General features: G+C 28.2%; 1 protein-coding gene across 1 annotated transcript; it reads right to left on the bottom strand.

Moving 5' to 3' along the window:
- Positions 1–3264: 3264 nt before the first annotated feature.
- LOC108731370 (lipase 1) lies at positions 3265–10697 on the bottom strand. Its single transcript, XM_018461672.1, has 8 exons — positions 10338–10697; positions 9578–9776; positions 8492–8606; positions 7112–7364; positions 5816–5974; positions 5539–5623; positions 5075–5217; positions 3265–3486 (listed from the first exon to the last, which is right to left on the bottom strand). The coding sequence occupies exons 1-8, from the start codon at positions 10539–10541 to the stop codon at positions 3331–3333; spliced, it is 1314 nt and encodes a 437-aa protein (XP_018317174.1). The 5' UTR covers positions 10542–10697; the 3' UTR covers positions 3265–3330.
- Positions 10698–20701: the final 10004 nt, after the last annotated feature.

The raw sequence follows: 20701 nt of genomic DNA, 5'->3' as shown, positions 1-20701 counted from the left end.
ACTGAAAAGCCTGAGAAATTTCCTAAAACTTTTGTATTTAAAATTTTTCGTAAAATGCCCTCGTCAGAAGTTATTCGGGAGTTTCCATACTTTTGCCTCACCCTGTATAATATTATATATTTTATATATTTTACATATTTATATATTTATATATAGACTTCTGAAAAGTACTTTAAATTTCTTCAGATTTTATAAATTTTTTCGGAAATGATAAAATGAGAGATTTTAAAATATTTAAGGGAATTCTGGAATGACGGCCGAACTTGATTGATATCGATAGTACAAAGCTTTTTAATTCCAAATTGTATATAAAAATAGTAATGTCTCTTTAATTTATTACTTACAAATACTTTTTATCTCTCTCTCTCTCTCTCTCTCTCTCTCTCTCTCTCTCATTTAAACGTATACATCTGTCCTTATCTAACATATTAGATCGAGCCGACATCACCTCTTACAAGAGCCAACATCTATTAATAAACATATAATTTTATTGTTTTATTTGGCATATATACCACTTCGGTTTTATCATAGTTGAAGATACTATCACTTGAGATTTATATTTTAATTGGTATAATGTTTTTTTCAAGGAGTTCTATTCTTAGCATCTACTGTATTTTATCTTTTTTTTTAAATCATATCTTTGTAATATATTCAGGTCACAGATGATACTCTTACAAACAGTGTGTGCGTACATGCAAATGCAATATAACATGTAGCTCGTGTTATCTTCTATCTCTTTCTACCATATGCAAAAACGGCGAAGTAATTGTCATATTATATTTATTGTATAGTATTGTATAAAGAAGTCTGTATAACAAACTCATAGTAAACTATTATTTATTATTTTTTTTATAATGTTTGTAATAATACAATTTTCTAAAAAAATTTTATTTTAACATCTGCAATTGCATTATAAAATCAGAGAGTCGATTATTTTTAAACGGGGTGAAAATTACAAAAATGAACAAATTCACTAGATATTGACCAATAAAATGATGAATATTCTAGTGAATTTATTCACTTTTGTAATTTTCACCTCATTTCGACATATACAATCGACCCTCTGAGAGATACCTGAGAGTGGACCTTTTTGTGTATCAAACCTAGCTCGTAGGGTAATATCCACGTTTTTGTGGTTCTCTTCCATGCTATTTATATATGGATTAGACAAACAATGGATTAGACAAACAATCAATGTTGATTATTTGTCCTTGTCTAACTTGGAAGAGAACTACAAAACGTGGACATTACCCTACGAGATTTGGTAGACGAAAAAAGCCGGGATAACCACTCTCTGATTTCTCTCTGATAAAACACTAAGGCTGGTTTTCATAGTTGGATCTTATATTCAAGACTGTTTTAAGTATAGTCTTGAGATATTATGAATCAATCAGAGAACCGTATTACCATCTTAAAACATTACTTAAGAATGTCTTAAAATAAAAACGAACTACGAATACCGCTCCATATGTTAGATATAGAGATGCCCTTGAAATTAATATAATAATATTATATTGTGTTATTTATTCCAGCTTCTTTAAGATTGTGTTTTAAGTCCGACAGTAATTGACAGTTTATAAAACTGTAAAAAATGCATTTAAAAGTTTACATAAAAGTGCTATTATTAGGCAATATGTTATTAAGGAACATTATTAGGTATCAATATATTTAGCATTGATTATATAAGGTGCTTTTCGATTTTAATTTAGCTTGTTGTATACTGGGAAAGAGAAATAAAATAGCCAGGAGATGTTGGAAAAAAAATAAGAAAAAAAGAGTGATAAGAGGGAAAGTGATCCGTACGAGAGAAAGAAAAGCAGGAACTCCATCTCACATAGTTCTATTCCTCTTTCCTTGAAAAATTCTTGCCTTTCCTTCTTCCACAGAGATAACTTTGCTCCTTTTAATCTCGCTCTTTCTCTTATCTCCTTCTAATATCTAGTTATCTCATTTCCTTCTCCTTTCGCCAAAAAATAATTTAATTTAACCTGCACGCTCTCCTTCCTAGTCCTTTGTAACTCCTTTGCTAGCATGCATTTTGGAATCCACCAATCCACTCCTAGTAGTCACTCCAATTAACTATCTTTTCAGTATTTTTTTCTATTGCTTTTCTTTTTCTTTACTCCAATACATCTACTCCATACCCTCCCCCCATTTCTGGCCAAACTAAAGTATCGAATAATCAAATCTTTTCCTTCAATTCTCGCTAAATCTTTTTTTTACCTCCGACATTTGACTATCACTAACAAGAGAAACCTCAAAAGTATTTATCGAGTTTTTCAATACCAATTTTTTGGTGATTCTTGAGGCCGAAAGAAATATACTTGTTACAACGTTTACCTTGGCTTTGTTTTCGAGTTATAAATTTTTGAAAATCCGAAAAATTCAGATCGCGCTTATTTTTCAAGGAGAGTTTAACAAGAAAACATTTAGAAAACTTCTTTTTTAAATAGATGGAACATTTTGAAACACCATTATCTGAAACACACATGCCGGTAATAATCTATATATGCGAAACTAATTTTTTAACCATTTAGAAACGGTTGAATATTTTTTTATAGGAAATATTATGATTATCGATATACTAATTGTTTGAAAGAAGTAACAAATACAACAGAACCATATTAAAAAAAAAAAATAAAATTAGCCGAACCTCAAATTCAAATCCGAGATTCGCTGGAGTGATCATTCAATTTTTCAGAAATTTTCAAAAATTTATAACTCGAAAACAAAGCCACATGTTTATAAAAATCACGACGTATATATTTTTTGGTCTCAAACATCACCAAAAAATTGGCTTCGAAAAACTCAATAAACATTTGTGAGATTCTCATTGTAAGACACGATCCGAATTCATTCTATCGTCCACACGTTCAGCTTTCTCATTTTTTCTCAAACCTCCTCTTCCCTCAATACATAATCCAAAACCATCCCCGCCCTCCTGCAATTGTCCATTCACTTCTCTCGTAGCCTTTACTATATCTATTGAAAATGTACTATCTCACACTAATTCCAATCTATTTATTATATTAAATATCTACCCCAACCATTCAATTCCCCTGTAAAATCTCTATATTTTGTCTTAATAAAAAACTTGTACATTTCTTAGTTGATATTTCTGGACAAAGAAAACTTTTTTAGTAGAAATAGCGTTCCCATGATAAGCAGCAATACTTTTTTGGTATATTTGTTTTAAAAAAGGCCAATTGCAACCTTTTTTGACAGTAATGTAATATAAATTTTTCTGATAAAGAGTGGGTGTTTTTTATATAATACGAAAATAAATAAATTTTTTAACGAAGAAGTATTAGATATAGATTGATTCATTGTCTACGCCTTATTATCAAACTCCTGAAATAGTTCTATTACACGACTGTATACTAAAGTATTAACATTTATGGCTATTATAAAATCTAAATGAGTAAATGATTTTTGTTCCTCCAACAGGACAACATTCGGCAGACGCTTATATAACTCGAAGATAGTCTAGGAACAAAAATATGGAAGACGATACAATTAGTAATAATAATTTGAGAAAATAATTATTTCTTAAAAATTATTTTCATATATGTAAATACTATATTAAAGCAGTTAAAGCAGTGCTCGGAATTAGTTGCCCATTTCGGGCCGATTCCTAAAGCGATCCTCATTACCACTCGAGACTCGGCGGCCGAGCTGCCGATCACTCACGTGACGCTGTGCCCCAGGAGATACAAAAAGTATGCTGGGAGCATATAATCTTCCGGCAAATATCATTAAAATATTTTCTTTCCTACATGATTATTTTAATAATTAAATTTTTTATTATTAACATATGTGTATATTCTGCAATAATATAGTAAGCAATTATTATAATACTGTAATTACGATATGGACAATAGCTTTCCACATCACCTCTGAGGTACTATTGTTGATGTGTTTCTTTTTTAAGTGGTTTCCTCAGTAGGCCTAATCCACTAAAAAATAATGAAGAAGCTGATCAAATGTGGCTCGATAGGAAAACAACATCCTCTAATATAAAATATTTATAGAAATGTATGAGAATGAAACAGAAGAAACTAATTTTCTTGAAAATATTAATTTGACCTTCTGGGTCGTTTGCACGATTCCACTAGGGATGGTATATCCACAGAGATTTTAGAAGAAGTAGAGAATTTAGAAGAAGTAAAATTATTTATTTATTATATTTCTATCTCTCCGAAATTCACGAAAATAGAAAAATATTCTTCTTGGACGATACATCGCTATCCTCGCCAATGTGAATTAGTTCTTTTAAAATCTTTGTAGGTATATAATATTTAATAAAATTGTATTAATATGACTCAGAAAATTAAATTCATACTGTTATGAAAATTACTGATTTTTCTTTCTTTTGGCTTTTCGTATTTATATAGTCTCCAATAGGTTTATTCCGCTAAAAAATAACAAAAAAATGATCAAATACAGACTCGGCAAAGTCAAATTTTATGAAGTAAAATATTTTATGTAAAATTTTACTTTATCGAGTCACATATATTTAAAATTATCCTTTTTTTATTTTTTAGTTAAATAAACTTACTGAAGAAACTATTTGAAAAACGTATCAACAATAGTACTTTCAAGATAATATGGAAAGCGCCATTGTCTACATTATAATTATCATATTATAATTTTTAATTATATATTATTGCAGAATATAATATGTTAATAATGCAACATGTGTTAATAATAAAAGATTTATTTTAATTACTTATTGAAATAAAAATCATGTAGGAAAGAAAATATTTTAATGATATTTGCTGAAAGATATGCTCCCACAGCATACTTTTTGTATCGCGACGCTCCTGGAGCACAGTATTACGTGAGCGAACGGCGGCTCGGCCGCCGAGTCTCGAGTGGTAGTGGGGGTCGCCTCAGGAATCGGCAACCCCCGAAATGGGCAACTAATTCCGAGCACTGAGTTAAAGAAACAAAGTTTTTACCATAAATACAATATACACATATAGTATGCGTAATTTATAAAATTTTGTTTCTTTTTTCGATTTATATTTTTTAATCAAAAAATATTGTTATATAAGAGACAAAGTGATCTTACCGATTTTAAAACAAGCAAATCGTTACCACCGTAAAATATAGCTACGGGCGCAGTAACTTTTTCAACATCATACGTTATGGGTGTGGCCTGTTTATAATGCTTGTAATTATCGATATATCCATAGTCGTAAGCTTGAAATTTCTCTGCAACAATAAGTATTAATTATCTACATAAATATAGAATTAAAATTAAAAGATATTGATAAATCTTGAATTGATATTTTATGTTTATCTAAGTTTCATTTATAAAATAAAATCTTACGTAATTGTGAGCAACGTGATTAAAAAATTTACTATATTGAAATACCAATTATATATATTTAGTAAAGATAATACGAAAAAAGTAAAAATATAATTGATAATATTAAAAAACATTTTAGATATTCATTAACGCACATTTCTTTTTTATGATTGACATAATAGTTTATGTATTGTGATATGTTTGAAAGGAAAAGGAATACTCGCTTGTAACAATATTTTGGAAAAAATGAAATAATGTTTGCATGGAACTGCCAGCCGGATAATTCGATAATATTTCCGGAAATGCCGTCTGCAATGAATAGCTTTATTAGAAATGACTTTGATCTGTTGTATATTAAAATATATGCTGTATATTAAAATTTAGAAATTTTATAATATGATTTTTAATAATTTTATAATTTTTATAATTTTATTCTTTAAAAAATATAAAAACAGTGTTATTATTAGCAAAATTGTGCTAAATTAGATATGTATAATGTACAGTATTTAATTGCGCTGGATTAGCTCCAGAAAACAGAAACACTGATGCAACGCAGGCAGCCTGAGTAATTGTGTTATCTGCACACATTGTTCGTCCCATCATAATGCTCATTGATGTTAAAGAACATACTTCATATATTTCATTGAAATCTAAAAATTCCTAATAAACAAATATAAACGTAAACATATAAAATATATAATAATACAATAGAATTGCAATAAAGACTGTACAAGATATGATATATATAATACAAAAAAAATATTAAAATAATTAGCATAAAAAAACTGTATTAGACCTACAAAAATTTGAATATTTACTTAATTTAAATCTAGCCTTTATTTTCTACAAAGTAGTTTCCTTTACACAGCAATTTCATCGTCTCCGCAAAAATTCTCAAAAGGCAATGTTTTCAGATTTAAATTAGATAAATATTCAAATTTTTGTATATTTAGTCTGATTTTTTATTGTACATTAACTCCTGTATGTACAATTAATGATAAAATGATGACATAATGAGAGTCAATATACAATTATTAAAATGCACAAATATATAATACAAGTACACGAAATAATTAATTTGTACGATGAATATAATCTCATCTCAATGTACATTTCAGTTTAAATTAAAACATCTTTAAATACTAAATAACACTTTGTAATATTCACAACAAAAATAAAAAATATCATATAAAAAAATTTTAGGTAAAATACGTATATTACTATATTATATAAATATATATAATTAAAATACCTAATATTATATGGTAACAAATAATAATATTAATAACAATAGGATTGCCAATAATGAAAAATAAACAATATTCAAAAAGTATTAAATAACTAATTGAGTAAAACATTTTTTATAAGTACAATTAAAAAACAGACTGTTAAGAGTATGTGTCAACGCGGTAAACAGTGCAATATTAGAATAAGAGATTTAATATAATAATATATAATAAATTTCAATATGTTAATTTTATTTCTAATATTGCACAATATTTAATAGGCAGGCATCCTGTTTTTAAGTATTAATTTATTAATTTGATTTCTTATTATTAATTTATTAACTTATTGCTTTTATTTATAAAAAATATTTTACTCTGAATCAATTTACTTGTTATTATTTATTACAGTTTGCGTAAAATTTTATTAGTTACATTTATAATAATAAATATAATAATAAAATAATGTTGCTAGTAAAATTATTTTATTATTAAGATAATACATTATTAATACAGTACTTATACATATATAAAATAAATCTTTATTTCTGTTAAAATATTTATATTATCTTACCTTAAATTTTCTAATATTGGGCATCATGTTAACAACATACTGTAATGTAGGAGATGTTTCATTCCAAAAGGCGGCCGGAGCAAGGCAGACTGCCAATTTTATTTTTGCATTGTATTCGGGTTTCATAGACAAAAAAGTGAATAATGCAGTATTTCCCATCGAAATACCGACGAAGTACAGACTTTTTTGTTTTGTATAATCAAGTACATAATCGATCATAGCCGGTAGGTCTCTCGTTCCTATCTCGTGAAAGCTAGACAATAAAAATAAATTCTATTTTCTCTTCTACTACTCTTGATATTCTGCAAAACTATCGAATATTTACTAACTACAAATTTTTTAACTCAATTGTAATGATCAATTTTTTGAAAAATATCGGAACGCACACACGCGCACACACATACACACGCACGTACCCTGATATGTATAGTATTCCAAGTTTTCATATTTTTTATTAAGAAAAAATTGATTTTAACTAGAAATCATAGAAAAAACCTAGCATAGGGTAACTCTGGTATATATGCAACTACTCTTTTACATGTCTTTATTGTTGTATTACGTTATGATTTCAGTTTTTTTACTGTTAATATTAATGAAATTATTATGAACTGAATCGATTTGTTACTGTAATAGGTAGCGGCATCATAAATTATAATCTACATAAAATCATTACTGTATGACGCGTAAAAAAACTTATGTCCAATTTCTTCACCTCTAGATAACTTTATCCAAGAGATATCTTCCAGATTACAATGGAGATATCTCCTGGATAACATTATCCGCATCAATTTGTCTGGAAGTGTCACAACTTATCTGGAAGTTAAGAAATTGGGTATTAGTGGTTATTTCGTGATACATATAAGTGTAAAGGAATAGTAAAGCATATTGTATAACAAAATACAAGTGCTTTACTTTTGTATCCTTTATTTAGTTCAGAGCTAGGATTTAGTTGCACATTTCGGCCGATTTTCATATCCTCCTCCCCCTATGAGTAGCCGCATATCTCACCCCTATAAGTGGGATATATGGCTACTCATAAGGGGAAGAAAGGGGTATGAATATACGGTAAAAATGCAAGGGTTTCAAAAAGTTCTTTTTTTAATACAAAAAATAAGTATATTTCGGATTTCTAATATTTTTTTCATAGTAGTAGACAGTACAAAGTTTTTACTGATATAGTTCGTTGACTTTAAACGTAGTAAATATACTTAATAAATTAAGTTTTTGTTAGGTGCGACGTATATACCGGAGTTACTCTAAATAAAATAAAATTAAAAATATAAAAAAGATGGTATATGTACGTAATTAAAAATAATGAGAAGTCGAAATTAACAAAAAATAATTCTTTATAACAGTGTAGTACTTATAAAATAATTTTACCTAAATTGCCAAAATTCTTTATTTCGTGGAGATAATTTTACATGTGATCTGCAATAAGAATTTCCTCTCATATTTCCAAGCCATACATCATATCCTTTATCAGCTAATAAAAATGCTATAACACAAGATAGTTAATGATATGTAATTAATTCTCTTCTTATATTATCGAATTAATTATTAGTAATAATTTCTGATAAAAAAAAAGATATAATTGTTTCCCTCTTTATCAGTATATTTATCCTGATAATATATCCGGATAAAATATCCTGATTAAATATTTTTTATTCTCATTATAATGAGTATATTATTTGTTTTCTTAGAATGTAAGACATTCTGTTATCTAAAACATTTTGTTAACGTTTTTTTAACTAAAGCTTCTTTAACATATTTTAAATACATGATTATATATGATCACGTATGACTATATTTTCCCGGACTTATAACTCAAAAAATACTCAATAAAAAAATATTTTATTACAGTGCAGTGTTTTAAAAAAAGGTAAAAGGTCTTGAGATAAGTTATAAGAATATGCTATGAAAAATGAGGAATTCCGTTTAAAAAATTCAGTGATCTTGCTCTGACCTTGATGATGTCACTCAAGGTCAAACCAATAGTACTATGTTCCCTTCGAAATCATAAAACTTTTGTCTGAAACATTTTTCCGTATCTTTTATACTTTTCGAAATATTTAGATGCATAAGTTAAAATGCTATATCTATATATGTACAGGATGTAATTTTCACTTGTTTCCTACGCTTAAAAAATATTTGAGTGGTAAAAGTTTTGACAGATGAACGTCAAGAACGATGAAGTCAAGGTTGAAGTAAAATCGTAGTTCCGATTCGAGAGGACGTTTTTTTTTTTACAGCACTGTACGATATTGAAAAACTGATGTCACGTTACGACAAGTGCTTAAATATCAATGGTGACTACTAATGGTTGAGAACTAACTTAAGATTCAAATTAATAAAATAAAAAAGTTTTATGATTGTCCTATCTTTTATTTTATTTTCCTACGATAGAGAAACTTATTTTTAGGATGTCCCTCGTAATAACCAATACATCATGTATTGACAATCACTTACCAAGGTCTTTGCCAGCACCTATCAACACCCAACAATCCGATGTGCCACAGAGACCAGTTTGAAGAAACACAACTTTTCCTGTCTGTTGACCTTTAAATAAAGGACTTCCTGTTATTCTATGTATCACCAAATTATAACCATCTTCCGTCGTAACGTAATGTTCCTCGGCGGTGTAGTCATATTTCTCTACCAAACCGAACTGCGTAGACATATAGAATGTTAAAGAAGAGTTCAAAATTTTTCAATAATCTGATTCAATAATATTTTACATGTAAGACCTATACACACACATTTTTTTTACATAAATTAACAAAAAGATGTTTCTTATGCAAAAGAGACAACATTTTAAACTGTATGTAATTAATTTGCATTTCCAAAACAAAAGTTGTTTCTATCTGTTATAAAAATTAATTTCTTAACTATTTTTTTTATTTACATTAATTGAACTTTTTAATTTAGTTTTATAAATATTATCACTCTTATAATAATCTCAAAATCTTTTTGAAACATTCAGTAATACAGAATAGAAGCGTTTCTTATTTCAAAGATAATATTGTTTTAATTAATATCTTTGTTGTTTGAATAAAAGTACATCGATAACTGTATTGTTATTAATTACTGTATAATCATATATATAGCAAAACATTTTCTTAGAAATAAGGTTTTGTTTTATATGAACAATTAACCTTCTAATTGCGCTATTATTTTCCCAAGTACATTTTTAATGGAACGAAATATTAAAAATCACACTCGCACTTACAAAATCCAATGTAGTTACATAATTCATTGTTGTTCTGATGTCTTCTGGCTTCCTTACTCTTACTATATGAGGATCCTTAGGAAACATATAGTTGAGTATTATTTTCTGAATGGATACCGACTGTCCATGGACATTTAGTTTTGGTTCCAGCAACATTACAATAAGCATAAATACGAAGGAAGCAAATTTCATGCCCGTTGTCATTATTACTGTCAATATCCGCGATTGTAACTACGACTTGTAAGTACCGACAATATTATTTGATATAAGTTTTATGTGTGTGTGTTGTCTGTCTTCGTTTTCAAGAAACCTATAAATGCAATTGGTATTAGCCCTTATCTCTTTTTTTTCGTTGTTTTTTAAAAATGCGAATATCAAAGAAATTTATTAATTTCAGATTGTTTTAATTTTCAATTTTTTACATTAAATACTTAATAATTAAATTATAAATTATTAGAATTTATAAGGTTTATTAAATTTGTTTAAAAAGTTCTAAAATTTTGGTATTTGTTTAACTGAATGAAGTTTACTTTGTAAAAACTTTAATTGATTATTATTAAATTAATCTAATAAAATCATTTAAAGAAAGGCACATTTTATTCATCGATTATCAATTAAAGTCAATCAATGATAACTCAAATCAAACAAAGTCAAGTCAATTTTTTTTCAAAATTAATTCTCTTTGTATAAATTGTTTTATGACTTCTAATTTTTATGACTATTCCAAACAGTTTATATTATAATCCTATAAATTTTATTTTTTATATTTGCAGAAACGCAGCCTTATAACGACAATCGGAATTATGTTACGCATACGAAATCTCAAGACTACATGCAATTTCACAATATTTCACTGACACATTCAACCAATGTTCAAACAACAATCGACTTTTATTAAGGAAGACCGGCCGAACTTCTAATATTGAATAGTTAGTTATATCAAACAAATAAACTTTGTCCATTTAGCTAGTATTTTCTCATTCATTGTTGCTGCTGATGTGTAACAAATGTTGTAAATCGGCAAATAATTTATCTATTCAGCAATATCTGTTCTCTTGTATTTGTTAGTATAAATAATTAACACTTTGCAGTTCACATATACACAGTTACACTATCTGACTGTAACAAACTGTGACTACGAACTGATCTGCACATTTTTTAAAGGCGGCTTCAGACATGGCTAATGTACATACGTACATACATAACTTTACGCACAAATATTGGTCGCTAAATATTGGTCTACATTCATGTAGATTGCATGTGTGTGTATGTAATATTTGCTAATATTGGCGTACATTGGCCATGAATACAAGCCGCTTTTACCATAAAGATGCATTGTGTTTAATTATGCTGTTTAATTTGTGCTATTTAATAATGTATATGTAATTGTTTTTACGATGCCAAGCAAAATTTTGCCTATATTTTTATCTATAACAATTGCATGCAATAATAGATGACATATATATCTATAAGAATGTTTTTTTATAAGACTAGAGGCGGTATTCATAGTCCGTTTTTATTTTCATACCGTCTTAAGTAATATCTTAAGATGGTAATGCAGCCCTCTGATTGGCTGATGACATCTTAAAACTGTATTTAAGTTACAGTCTCAAATATAAGAATCGACTATGAATACCGACCTTTGTGCCGTCAATAGATTGCAAAGTATTAATCTTTTATTTAATATATGGAGAGGCAAAATAAATTAGAAATAACAATTACTTAATTTTACATAATGCCATTTTGGCTTAAACAAATCAACCCATCGATTAATCTGTCGCTCTGTATCTCGTATATAATTGAAAAAACGTTGTGTTTAAAAATTAACAAGCGATCTAAGGAATAAAAGCAGATTTTAAAAACGAGTAACAAATATTAACTCTGAATAAGATTAGACAGTTTATCTTGAAGTATATTATAGGTATGATATTTAATAAAAACTTTTAAAAATTATGTTATACCCTCACACTCTTAAAAAAAAACGGTACATTTTGAAGATTTAGAAAAAACTTACTAAATTTTAAATAATCATAACTTGGTAAATAATGAAGATAAAATATTGATAAAAATGCAAAACGAAGCTTCAAATATTCACTTTAAAAATATTTAAAGGGTAATTATGCTTGGCCATTTTTTTCAAAATAGCGGATGATAAAGTGAGAAAATGCAAAATTGTTTGTAATGAAAGGTCCTTGCGATGATGCATGGCATGAATCAAGTGTCGCAGTCCAATGGGGCAAAATGCACATAAAAGAGGGAGAGAGAGAGAGAGAGAGTGTTAATTTTAAAACTTTTAGTCAAATTCAAATTTGGTCAAACGGCAAATTTGAAAAAAAAAGCTATTTTTTACTTAAATTTGGAATAACTCAGCGGAAAATGATTGCATCCAGGCAACAAAGCATTTTAAAGGTAATACTTTGACTAATCAGAATTGTATCTTGCAAATTCGGACCTTCGATTATCAATTTTACATTTCCTCATTTTGTCACCCGTCATTTAAAAAAAAGTAACAAAGAAAGCATAATTGTCAATCATTCAAATAATCTTAAAGTAGACGTTCGAAACTTCACATTTTGCAATTTTATTCATATTTTATCTTCATGAATTAGTAAATTAAGTTATGAATGATCATAAAATTCAGAAAAAATTTACCTTTCAATCATTTGAAATTTGGTAAATTTTTCCTAAATTTTTAATGTACGGCTTTTTTTAGAGCGAGTGCACGTTAAAATTTTTTACGCATACGTAATTGTGCATTGTATTAAAATTTATATATAATACAAAATTGAATTTTCGTATGCATAGTTGCTTTATAATTTTTAATATTAGAGAAAGGTCACCGATACCGATATACCACTTTGTTTTTAGACAATATTTTTTAAACAAAAGTTTTTAGACAATATTTCTTAAAAATACAACTTTAAAAACATAAATACAAACTAAAAAGGATCTTCTATCAGATAATATAAGCAGTTTTTATAATACTGTTTGCAATTTTGCAATAATTAAGTTTTTCGTAAGTTATGCAAAAATGAGCGTCTGACAAAATAGGCTTCAAAACTGACATAGTAGGTAATAAAAAAAAAATGCCAATATTCCTATTCTATAAATAAAGATATATCCTATTCTGTAAAGAAAATTAATTTATGAAACTATAAACATTTAAAATGACGTAATATTATCAATAATACTATTATTTTAATTACGTAATTTGCAAAAGAACACTGTAAGAATTTTCTTCTCGGATTCATAGAATTTGTTTTTAGCTGATTTGGTATAGAAATAAGCCACAAATATATGAAATATGTGAATTATGAGTTTGTACTTCTTTAATTAGCTAAACAGATCATGTTTTTATTAGTATTAATAAAGTGCAAAGGTTAGTTTCTAAGAAATAAGGGGATATCGCTTTAGGAGACCTATATCAGTATCGGTGACTTCCTCTATATTAAATTATTTTTTGTAAACTTAAAAAATTGTAGTTGATATTCTTTCAATTATTTGCACAAAAATAAACAAATTAATTTCTCATATATACAAAATAATTTTGACAATTGTTTGTATATTATGTCGATGTATATACGACGATTTAACCATTCACATATTTAACTACGTAACATATGTCTGAATGAGTCAAATATGAAGAAGATAAGGAAAAACACGAGCCAACGAGAGTACAGCGCGGTTAATATTGCGCAAATAATAGTCTACAAACTTTTAATGTTTTAATATAAAGAGAATGTAATGACATTACACGTTTCGGCTCTCCTTGGAATTATCTTCATCAATTATGTTGCTATTTTGATATATTCCTCCTTAGTCCAGCAAGGATAAATCATTCGCAGGTTGCCGAATCTGAAGTGGCATCTTTCTAATAAACAAATAGACTAGATAATCTATGACGTTCTTTGACTCACTTTAGAGTTAATGTATAATCTATAATAATACATTCAATATATAAAAAACGTTTCTTATAAATTAAAATTCATTGTGGACTTATTTAATTACTGAGATTAATTTGTGTATCAAAAACTTCCATGCACACTTTTCGATCTCTTGAGAAAGCTGTCATTTCAGATTCGGCAATCTGTGAATGACTTATCCTTACTGGATTGAGGAGAAATATGTTAAAATTATTATATCATCGGTAAGGATGATTCCAAAGATAGTCGAAACGTTTAATGTCATCATTTTCATCTTATATTAAAGCAGTAAAAGTTTTTAGACTATTATTTGTGCAATGTTACTATTAACCACGTTGTACTCTCATTAACCCATATTTTTTCTTATTATTTTTAATTGTAAGAGTCCATACTGTATGTACAATTCGGATTCGAATATAAATCAAATTTTGTTATAATAAGAAAATTACAATAAATATTAATTAAATGATGATATACTTACAAAATTTTATCATTTGCAAAATTCTGTATGTTAAAAATGTTTTTACACACTGTCGCCAATAACATCAAAAAGAAATCTTCACCATCTCACTTTTTTACACAAATTATTTGAACATACATATATATTCTATAGTCAGAAATCAAATCAGTAACGCAAATTTTTATTTTTGTTTTTTTAGTTGGGTTTAAGATTTCTTTATATAATTCTTCAAACCGTATGTTGCTTTTTATACAAAAGATAATACAAATACTGTGTATCTATCTCACGTTCTTCTTTAAAAATAGATGAACGATATTTTCCGTATTATCACTGTTATTCTCATTTTTTAGTGATTTCGCGCGTCTATCTAAGAATAATCTTATAATTTTTTTTCTCCGATGTCCTTTTTGCTATATTCGATGTTAATGAAAAACTTGTAGATTACAATTCTCTATTTGTTCTTAATTACTACAAAAAAGATTCTTTTAGATATAAAAAATTTTAGTAATATCTCACTGTTAAACTAATTTTCAAATAACATCAGATTTCCATAGATTTGACGTTTTAACATACAATAGATTTTGATACAGATACGTTGCGCAATTAACAATCTCTTGCTTGCTCATCCCGCTATCTACTAAATAAGTACATCGTTCAGAACATTTATAGATGTTCCGATCCCACTTGTATTGTTACCATCATGTTATCCCCATTTCTTTAGCGATTACATACGTCTACATTACTGATCATATGAGAATGATCTTATAAATTTTCTCCGATGTCGTACAACAAGTCAGGGTTGGCAAATAATGCGTTACCTGCAGCGTCGTTATCGTTACAATTATTCTTTTCCAGCAACGATTAACTAACGACGTTATTTACATTTCCTTACTTGTAAAGTTAGTAGTAAGTCAGTTACCTTTTGGATAACGGTAACGAATATAATCGTTACTTTTATCATTATTTGCTACACGTACAATACATGTGTAATGATGTGCATGCATAAGCGAGTTCCAAAAGAAGAAAGTGTTATGTTTGATTAACTACAGCCATTATAACCATTATGGGCTTCCTACAATAAGCTATTACCTAAGTTAAGTCTTAAGTCATAAGAAATTGACATTACAATTGAATGTAAGAAGAATAATGATGGTCACTTTCTTGCGGCTTAAGGCTTAAGTTTAGGTAATGGCTTATTGTAGATAATAATAGAAAGCTCATTATATAATATATCCATGTTAAATTGGTCAATTAGTGACCAAGACAATTGGATGCCACTTTAAAAAAAGGGTCATTAAAATTCAGTGAAAAACTAATGGAAATTATAACGATTAATTATAAGTGTCAACTGTTACAAATTCTTTGGAGTAGAATCTCACTCTAAAGAATGAAAGTCGAGCTAGTCTTGAAAAAGAGCGACTTAATTTTCAATCTTTAAGAGTGAGATTTCACTCTTCAAAATGACAATTCACTTTAAAATTTTAGAGAGTACTTTTCGAGTAACAATAACGAAAAGTTACTTTTATAAATCCTTTTATAATTTTCTAAATCCTGAAAAGGACACATTTTTTTAAATCGAATGGCAGACGTTGATTCTAAATAATATTCGACATTATTTTGAAATTAATTAAACTTTTCTCGCACGGAATGAGATCCTGATTCGATCCGCAGCAAAGGTAATATATTTTGCAATAAAATTATTTACAGATTTTAAGTTGCTTAAAGATTATAAAAATTATAAAAATGCCCCTATATGATCATTATTATTACTCATTTTTTTTCAAAATTTTCGAAAAAAATTGGTAAATAATTAGTCTAAAAACGTGATTGAATACAGCTAATTTTGTTGTAAAACTTTTGTATAAAACATTTTTTTATATCTCAAATAGTTTTCGAGATATAACGAAAAAAGTTGAAAACCGCTGTACACGTAAGAGGTGATTTCACTCCTTCAAACCGTTTTTTAGCCACAACTGATATTTTCTAAATTCATTTCTTTATGTAAGCTACAAGTTCACAAAGTTTCATTAAAATCAGAATTTGACACCTTGAGAGGTTCCCTTGTTAATCATAGACGAATTTGTTCCCATATATATTACTGTATATGATATATATATATATGATATTGTTGAAATTGTTTGTGTATCATATTGATGTAAATATTTACAAAATTTAATTATGTGTACATTTAATTACGTATCATTTATGTTTAATAATATATTAGATAATTTTCAATACGAATCAAACTTTGCTTTAATAAATATTTATTATAAATGATAACATACTTTCCAAATATATTATCAATAGACTTAAATTAAAATCTTTGAGTGTTTCTTAAATGTTTTTTTGATTAAGAAAAAAGGTGTCATTTGAATATTTCTCATATCATAAAATGAAAAAAAGCATACCTTTTTAATACTATCAGTTTGCAGTAGTAGGTAATACATATCCAAATGAAAATTGCTGTTAAATACATATTTCAATAGAAACGTAGCATTGCTATTAAACAACATTTCCAAATTAATATATTGCGATATGCGAAAGTTTATATTAAAATGAATAAATATCAATTTATTATTGTGATAAGTTAATACGGCACTATGTTTGTGCATCAAGCTGCGTTGTAAATTAAAAGATTTCTTTTTTTTCTTCTCCTTTATCCTGACATCCAATTAATATTTAAATTAGATATTCAATGTAACGTTTGTACTTGTCATTCCGCTCAGAGATATAATCTCGTAATTGTTTCCTATAATCTGTTGGGTCAATGTATATATTTGATACGATCAAGTTTTTGCTTACTTTGAAAATTATGCACGTTCTTCTTATTTTGCAATATGTGTATGATTCATTTAATATCTTCTTAACACACATAATATACGTGGTGTGAATAAACAATTCATGCACCGAGTTTTTTTTTCAGCTAACGTAACAATATTACAGGTTTCTATAGTGACGCGGTGTGTAGTAGGAAGTTGTAGGAACACGTTCAGTACAATTTTAATTACTAACATTTGCGAATGCAAGTTTTTGTGTCAATAATTGTGAGAAGTTTTTTACATTGTCGAAATGAAACATGATGTTTTGACAAAACAGAGAATCAAATTTCTTGTGAAATTTGGGAAGAATGGGCCAGAAATTCATGAAATGCTACAGACATTTCATTGATTACAAATTACAGACAGACATTGATTACAAATTTCTGTCCGATTCTTCTCAAGTTTCGCAAGAAATTTAATTTAATCAACTTATATTTTTATTTCAAGTTTTACATTATTTTATAAAAAAATGTGTTTCTCTTCGGATTTCCAGGTATAGAATTCTATAAGTGTACAAATTTCAGGTATGAAGTACACCACACCATCCACATAGTCGCCATCCCTAGTTACAATAACAAAACTGATCGAAATAGTCGTTTTCTTTTTAATTTAACCTATACTTTTAAAGATATAAGTTGCATACTAGCATAGCTGGCTGTCTGAATTGCAATGTGTAACAGAATATGTTTAAATTTATATTATATTTAAATAAAGGTATCTCAAGAAAAATACAGGTTATATGTTTACTTTTATCAACTTTTTAAATTTTACTATAGACTATAGACTATTGCATTGTCTACAGCAAACTTTTTGTTACACAATAATTATGTGTGTGTGTGTGTGTGTGTGTGTGTGTGTAAACATCGGAGATATTCTTATGACTATATTAAAACACAAATTATCATCTCATTAAAATAATTCAGGTTTTTATAGACCTAGAAAAAGAATATCATACCTCTAAGCGGAATGACAAGTGTAAATCTTCCATCGAATATCTAATAAAAAGTGTTATATGATAAAATAAAAGAGGAAGAAAAAGAATTTGCATAATAAGAAATTTTAATAATATATGAAAATCGGGCAAATAAGAATGCGGTGCAAAGAAATTTTAATTTGTAACGCAGCGCACTGAACGAACATATGCCTTGTTGAACATTTTTATTGCAATTTGACGCTGATCTAAAGCACCTTTTTCACATTTCTTCACTGGGAACAAACCGGGACAGTAAGCGATATTTTATATGAAACTCTGTTTCATATTTATTTCTTTGTCGGAATGTCTGTGAACTTTGTAAGACATCTATAAGTATTCTTATACATTTTCGGATACTCTTCAAAGATCTTAAAATGGACACGTTTGTATTATCCATACAGTAAGTGACATCGACATTAGTTGAACAAAGTGTATTAGTGTATTAGTGGAATAGGCCTACAAGGAAACCACTAAAAAAAAAAACGCGTCAACAATAGTACCTCATGGGTGACGTGGAAATCTATCGTAATTGTAATTATAGAATGATTTACACTAACTTTAACAGACAACTGTTTCGATTATATACAATTTTATCAAAAAATATTTCAAAAAAAGTTATATGATACATAAAGGAATGTGTCATCGTTATGCAATTTTCTCTACACCATACAACTTTTGGAATGTACTTTGGTAAAATTACATATTTTCGAAATATTTGCCTGTAAAGTTTAAAATGAATTACCCTTTATACACGGTGGGCCATTTTACGGGACCCACCCAAATTTCTCCGTCGGTAAGGCAGATACAGAAAAATAGTTCAGACAAAACTTGTTCAGAACAATGGGGAAAGTATTTTCTGAAGAAAATACATAGTTGCTTTAAAAAAATATGTATGCAAAATGGATAATTTTTTAAATAAGCAACTATGTGTTTTTTTCCACCAATTGATTCATCTCATTATTCTGTTTATAAAAGTATTAAGGTACGATTATCAAAAAATTAATAGATTATTTTACGAATTATTTAATATTTTATGTCAATATGTGCCACAATGAAATATAAAATATCTCGTAAACTATTGGTTTTTTGATATCACTACCTTAATACTTTTATATGCAGAATAATTAGAGGAATCATATTATGTAAAAAAATTCGTATAATTTCATTTAAAAAAATGACCTTGACCTTCAAATAACCTTGAAAATCGACTTGAAGGTCAAAATCATTAGCACAGATCAGGGGTATGCAACTCCCTACCCCCACCCAAGAAAAAGTGGTCTCTTAATGTCTCCTCCGTAAACTAATCCGGCAGATGGCGATACGCGACGGCCGGGCCGGTCCTGTATGGCCAAGTGAACCTCGTTCACCTCGTTGTGAAGACCAGGGCGACCAGGAGCATTAAAAGATGAAAAAAAAAGAAATTTCGAATGACAATTGTGAACTCTTGCAGTTAATTAATGTTATTTGTGCTGCATTTTCTTGATAAAAAAGATAGACAATATGCCACGTAAGTGTATTGCGCCTGGCTGTACGACAGGATATAAATCTAATTCTGAAAAGGTGCCTTGTTTCTCCGTGCCAAGTGATGAAAAAATAGCTAAATTGTGGCAAGTGGCTTTGAAAAGAAGTACTCTGGATAAAAAGAAGAAACAAGTGGTGCGTGCGAATCACTTTTTACCAGAAGAAATTCTTTAGAAAAAAGACCTGTTTTATAACGAAAAGATAATTGGTACTGTAAGTAACATTTGTACATCTTTGTCTCTAATATCGAATTATATGTTTGTTATTGCTCTTAAAATATATTGTTTGATTTTAGAGTGCACCGTACAAAGTTCCTAAGTTGCGGAAAGGAGCTGTACCTTCGTAATTTCCATGGACAGAGGCGACAGTAGTTAAATCTCGAGAACCGATAATAATCAAAGCAATCAATTCAACAGATATAAATTTTGAAAATAAAGAATGTGATATTCATGCCAAACACATTAGAGCAAACAGTACAAAGGATGACGTCATGGGTGCGTTCCAAAACTCGACTCTATCAACTCCGAGTACCTTTTATCCTTGTTCAACATTCGGTGAAGAACAAGGATAAATGATACTCGGAGTTGATAGAGTCGAGTTTTGGAACGCACCCCAGTAAATATAATGCGAAGACCAGTGGTTGAATTTAATTTACTCGATATACGATG

The sequence above is a fragment of the Mycetomoellerius zeteki genome, unplaced genomic scaffold (assembly GCF_001594055.1).
Source record: "Mycetomoellerius zeteki isolate Tzet28-1 unplaced genomic scaffold, Tzet1.0 scaffold1007, whole genome shotgun sequence".
Lineage (NCBI taxonomy): Eukaryota > Metazoa > Arthropoda > Insecta > Hymenoptera > Formicidae > Mycetomoellerius > Mycetomoellerius zeteki.
This window is presented reverse-complemented; position numbering and strand designations above follow the sequence as displayed.

Bases quoted from the DNA above. Each gene is read 5' to 3' on its own strand.
- LOC108731370 (XM_018461672.1), bottom strand. From the start codon at position 10,541: ATGACAACGGGCATGAAATTTGCTTCCTTCGTATTTATGCTTATTGTA. The intron at 5,624-5,815 runs GTACATTATACA...TATTCATTGCAG, and splicing joins ATCCAGCGCAATTAAATACT to ACGGCATTTCCGGAAATATT. The intron at 5,218-5,538 runs GCGAGTATTCCT...TTATTGTTGCAG, and splicing joins TTTCCAAAATATTGTTACAA to AGAAATTTCAAGCTTACGAC.